The 6,110-nt window shown below is 38.9% G+C and overlaps 1 protein-coding gene across 2 annotated transcripts in view; it reads right to left on the bottom strand.

The window, feature by feature from the left end:
• Positions 1–2,397: 2,397 nt before the first annotated feature.
• The window catches only part of LOC119775951 (C-terminal-binding protein 2), a 46,465-nt gene continuing 42,752 nt past the window's right edge, over positions 2,398–6,110 (bottom strand). The window contains exon 9 of one of the 2 annotated variants that reach the window (XM_038274114.1): positions 2,398–3,927. In XM_038274114.1, coding sequence (XP_038130042.1) covers positions 3,747–3,927 — 181 coding nt within the window. In that variant the 3' untranslated portion in view covers positions 2,398–3,746. The remainder of the gene's footprint in view (positions 3,928–6,110) is intronic. The other variant, XM_038274115.1, reaches the window with a different exon arrangement.

Here is a 6,110-nt window from a genome sequence, read left to right as displayed (position 1 = left end):
TATAAGTTTATACAAATACCCTTCAGCATCCAGTGGATTAGGTGCCTGGTTTGTTTTCACATCAGCTTGGCTTTTAACTATTAATAGGCAACCCAACAGTTGCTCATGTGACAGCAAAGCAAAAACCTAAACCATATAAAATGTCGCTACATTTAATAGTTAAGTTTCTCTCTAATGTAGAGAAAAATCAGTTAATTGTCACTATGAAATGAGATTGGTTAGGGTAGATGATAAATGCCTCCAAATAAAGGATTTAAAGGAATAGTACACCCAAAACATGATTAGCCTTCATTTTCTACTCACCTCCATGCTGAACAACACTCTGGAGTACTTTTTTGATATCTCAAATGCATCTGGAGATCTGGGAGGCTTCTTGCTGTCTGCTGACATTCAAATAATGGAGGTCCATGGCGCCCGAGACAGAAAGGTCCATAAAAGTCCACAAAAACGTGTCAATATTCCTCCATACTGCTCGTCCAATGTAATCCAAGTGTCCTGAGTGGGTAGCATCCAGAATTTACTCGAAACGAAGTCATTTAGAATGTTTTTAGAGCATAAACAGTAGTGTATAGGATTTCCTAATAGCGCCCCCATGCGCGCTCGCGATTCTACGGAAGCCGGCAGACCAAACCAGCGCATTCAGCTCGGCAAAGAACTCATGCTCTTCCTCAACACTGAAGTCCTCAGACATTTTTCTTTCGTTGTTTCTTTCTTTGCACAGGTAAACAGCACATTTCTTCTTCTACGCTTGCATTATCGGCAGACCAGACGCTGAATGCGCACTTTCTTCCGGTTTGGTCTGCCGGCTTCCGTAGCGCCGTGAGCGCGCATGGGGGCGCTATTAGGAAATCCTATACACTACTGTTTATGCTCTAAAAACATTCTAAATGACTTCGTTTCGAGTAAATTCTGGATGCTACCCACTCAGGACACTTGGATTACATTGGACGAGCAGTATGGAGGAATATTGACACGTTTTTGTGGACTTTTATGGACCTTTCTGTCTCGGGCGCCATGGACCTCCATTATTTGAATGTCAGCAGACAGCAAGAAGCCTCCCAGATCTCCAGATGCATTTGAGATATCAAAAAAGTACTCCAGAGTGTTGTTCAGCATGGGGGTGAGTAGAAAATGAAGGCTAATCATGTTTTGGGTGTACTATTCCTTTAAGTTTTCTTCATCAAACCAAAAGGAGGAGGGGAGTAAGAAAAAAATAAACTTCCCGGATGATCCAGATGGTTGAGATCAGAAAGAGGCTGCCACTGCAAAAAAGGTTAAAATGTCCTCAGTTTGGGGCTATATACAGATGAACCTAAGGCAACATGGCTGTTAGGAAGGGAAGTGTTAGTTAGACACTATACGTAGGTTAAAGGATCAAATCTCAGTAGGGCTCGGCGATGAGTCCTAAATGTCTTCATTAATTCTTGGAAGTTTTTAGGAAAGAATATAGCTGTGACTGCAGGCAATCATAGCCCCTCAAACAAAACTCCTAAAAAATATAATTCAAATTTAAAATTGAACACCAGTTGCATAAAGAAGTGATTTATATCACTAAACAACCAGCACTAAATGAAAGAGAAAATATTTATTTTGGTTTTTTTTTTAATCACTAAGTCTAATTTATTATTCAGACAATAAATCAAAGCTGTTATGACTTAAACTTTATCAGGATAATAAACCATAAATACCCACCCCTACATGTTAATTTTACTGTTGCTCTGATGGAATAATTAGCAAGCTATTTATCAGATATTTACTCTCCTGGTTGCAAACATTATGGGAGGCCTCTTATTATATAATGAATATATATTCTAATAATTTTACCTTTCTTATAGGAGTTTAGGAGAGGATAAGAATTGGGCTGGTTTCATGTTGTTGGATTATAAAATGTCAGGGAAATCTTGCATCTACATTTGCAGCATTCTGTATTGTAACTTTACAAAACAAGTAAGTCGTAAAAAAAAAATGAAGACTTAATTTTAGGGCTAAAACAATTTAATTAATCGTGATTAATCGATTATTGAAATAATCGTCATCTAACTTAGTAACGGATTGTTAACTGGAGTATAGAGACTAAAACGTGTCTTTAGTTGATAGTCTTTAGTTGACAGTAAAAAAAAAAAAAAGTTAATATTTTGCATTGAAGATTAAAAAAAACTTTTTCGTCTGTCAATATTCTCTATCCAGAACTCCTCAAGTGGAAAAGTTTAAGTTTCACCTGGTTTAATTTTGTAAACATTTTTCTTAAAGGAATCTTTAATCAGATAATCAATCGTTTAACCAAAAAAATCAACAGATTAATCGATTTGCCAAATAAACGTTAGTTGCAGCCCTACTTTAACTAGACGTCTTTTGATGTTGCAGCCAAGGATCACAATGAAGCAGCAGAAGACTGGATCTCTGAATCATCTCTTTATTTGAACTGTACTGAATGCTAAATGTTCACCTTGTACAAGAAACAAATACAAATACTCACACTAAAAACAAAAAGAAAACATACTGCTGGCTGCCTCTTCCGCTATTGTCGGGACACTAAGGAGTTTCAGCTATTGCTCATACAGAGTACAGGACGACCCCTCCCTCCCCCAAAGAACCTGGCCTTGAATAGAACGAAGCGAAGAAACCGTAAGGAGGGAGGAGAGCGAGAGGAAGAGAGGGGATGGATCACGTCAGACTATGGTTATAGGAACATTTAACTAGGCAATACAAATCTAACAGGACTCCTCAAAACTCTTTAACACCAAAAACATATGATGCACCTTGTATAGAAAAATACCACAATGAAGAGCATGATGGAGAAGAGGACAGATTCAGACTCAACTGATTAGTCTTCTCCCCCCCAAGTGATAAATTCATGGGAAGAAAATCTGTAAAAGGTGTTTTTTTTTTCCTGAGTTATTAAGAACTGAAGTGTGCTTTAACCCTTTCCTGTCAGCAGACAGTATATTTGGAGCTGAAAGGAACCTGATGGATCACTGATGGTCCCCTCTTTAAAAGCCAAATTGTTGTATAAAAGCGACCTCTAGTGGTGATGATGGTATTTCAGCTGCAATTTGGTGCCAGGAAAGGAATTAAAATCACTCTAGATTATTGGAACTGATGAGAAATCCCATGTGTTTTTTTTTTTTTTTCCAAGAATGATAAATAGATATATGTTGATAATAAATTCTTATTCATTCACACTAAACAATAGAAAAACAAAATTATTTTCTGAAGCCTAAATGAGAGGGATCTAAACGACACACACGTCGTACATGAAGGAGAGCTTGGAAAGGTGTTGGGAGATCAGGAGGGGGGTGAATGAGGTCCAGTAGCACAGGATGGTATGTTTTCTGCTCTTCCCCTTGGTGTTTCTGAGAAGTGGGGCCTACATTTCCCATGAGCTCTGATGTGTCTAGGTTGGGCTGGACAGAGTCTCATCTGGTAATCCTGGAGCTGGACTCTGTGTCCACAATCATAAGCATGTCCCATAGTGGAGGAGAAAAACAAAACCCCAAAAACATCGTCAAAGAGCAAATTCGGTACAGAACTCAAAGAGACAGAGTTAAAAACCGAAACTTTTAAAAAGTACAAATTCTCCGTAACACTTCCTTAGTTCCCGTTTCCAGGCTGGTTCGACAGGCAGCCGCTTTGTGGTGTTTTTCACTGTCTCTTGGTCCCCAGGTTGGTCAGTTTTGCTTTATGATCGGTTGGTTTTCTGAGCGCCGGTCCGATGAGATGTTCGTTTGCTTGGATCCCTTCTGTTGCTATTGCTCGGTGAGGTGCTCTCTAGTCTCGCCGTGTTTGGAGGGCTGGTTGGGTGACGGGGCCTGGGAAGGGTGTGTACCAGAGGGCAGAGTGTGGGCGATGGGGACCCCACCGGGCACCATGCCCTCTAACGCCCCCGGGAGACCGCCTGGAGCCACTCCGACAACACCCGGCGGGTATCTGGGGGTAGAAGATCAGGGGTTAGTCCACTGTACACCAAATATATGGAGATACTTCTGTCTCTTTTCCACCAAAGGACGAAACTTTAGAAATGTGAATTAAAGTTATTCTTAATAATACATCTTACAAATTCAATTTAGACAGGATTCAGACTTTTGGAAGTAAAATAAAGCTATTAAAATAATTTTTAGTAGATTAACTGTAAAATACTTAAAGTAATCCCGGCTTTTAAGATAATTTCTTTTCTAATCTCAGTTTAAATGAGATAAGCTGCAAGTAAAATGTTAAGGATAGCAGGAAAACCTGTGATAAATATTAACCTTTGCTGCGTTCATATCATTATTTAGAGTTATTTAATAGAACTGAAACAAGTTTTCTTCAATGTAAAGTACTGGAAATGCTAACATTCAGAGCTAATTACTTTCATTATCAGTAGGGTTATAAAATTATGCAACAAAAAGGAAAAAAAAAAAAAGTCAAATTCTAAGTATATTTCTAGAATAAAATCCATGTTCCTCCAATTTGGAACATACCAAGGTAAAAAGTATCAACTGGCCATTTCACTTTGTAAATTTAAAAGTTGGATTAGTTTTTGTTTAAACTTAAGTGCCATAAAAAAGCTTTATCACAAAGAAAAAGAAAACAAAACAAAAAAATAAAAAATAAAGCTACGTTTGTGTCATGAAGATTGACAATAAAAAACAACAATGAATGCTTCTATCTATTAATTTAAACCATATACAGGTGCTGGTCATAAAATTAGAATATCATGAAAAAGTAGATTGATTTCAGTAATTCCATTTAAAAAGTGAAACTTGTATATTATATTCATACATTACATACAAACTCATATATTTCAGATGTTTATTTTGTTTAATTTTGATGATTACAAATGACAACAAATGAAAATCTCAAATTCATCATATCAGAAAATTAGAATATTACTGAAGACCAATAAAAACAAAGGATTTATAGAAATGTTGGCCAACTGAAAAGTATGAACATGAAAAGTATGAGCATGTACAGCACTCAGTATTTAGTTGGGCCTCCTTTGGCCTGTATTACTGCAGCAATGCGGCGTGGCATGGAGTCGATCAGTCTGTGGCACTGCTCAGGTGTTATGATAGCCCAGGTTGCTCTAATAGTGGCTTTTAGCTCTTCTGAATTGTTGGGTCTGGTGTATTGCATCTTCTTCTTCACAATACCCCATAGATTTTCTATGGGGTTAAGGTCAGGAGAGTTTGCTGGCCAATTAAGAACAGGGATACCATGGTCCTTCAACCAGGTACTGGTAGCTTTGGCACTGTGTGCAGGTGCCAAGTCCTGTTGGAAAATGAAATCTGCATCTCCAAAAAGTTGGTCAGCTGCAGGAAGCATGAAGTGCTCTAAAACTTCCTGGTATGTGGCTGCGTTGACCCTGGACCTCAGAAAACACAATGGACCAACACCAGCAGATGACATGGCACCCCAAACCATCACTGACTGTGGAAACTTTACACTGGACTTCAAGCAACGTGGATGAAGTGCCTCTCTTCTTTTCCTCCAGACTCTGGGACCTTGATTTCCAAAGGAAATGCAAAATTTACTTTCATCAGAGAACATGACTTTGGACCACTCACCAGCAGTCCAGTCCTGTTTCTCTTTAGCCCAGGCAAGACGCTTCTGACGCTGTCTGTGGTTCAAGAGTGGCTTGACACAAGGAATGCGACAGCAGAAACCCATGTCTTTCATACGTCTGTGTGTGGTGGTTCTTGAAGCACTCACTCCAGCTGCAGTCCACTCTTTGTGAATCTCCCCCACATTTTTGAATGGGTTTTGTTTCACAATCCTCTCCAGGGTGTGGTTATCTCTCTTGCTTGTACACTTTTTTCGACCACATCTTTTCCTTCCCTTCGCCTCTCTATTAATGTGCTTGGACACTGAGCTCTGTGAACAGCCAGCCTCTTTAGCGATGACCTTTTGTGTCTTGCCCTCCTTGTGCAAGGTGTCGATGGTCGTCTTTTGGACAACTGTCAAGTCAGCAGTCTTCCCCATGATTGTGTAGCCTATAGAACTAGACTGAAAGACCATTTAAAGGCTTTTGCAGGTGGTTTGAGTTAATTAGCTGATTAGAGTGTGGCACCAATATTCTAATTTTCTGATATGATGAATTTGAGATTTTCATTTGTTGTCATTTGTAATCA

This window comes from Cyprinodon tularosa, unplaced genomic scaffold (genome assembly GCF_016077235.1).
Source record: "Cyprinodon tularosa strain WSP-4 unplaced genomic scaffold, ASM1607723v1 ctg90, whole genome shotgun sequence".
NCBI lineage: Eukaryota > Metazoa > Chordata > Actinopteri > Cyprinodontiformes > Cyprinodontidae > Cyprinodon > Cyprinodon tularosa.
Note: the sequence above shows the minus strand (reverse complement) of the source record. Positions and strands in the feature narration are given on the sequence as shown.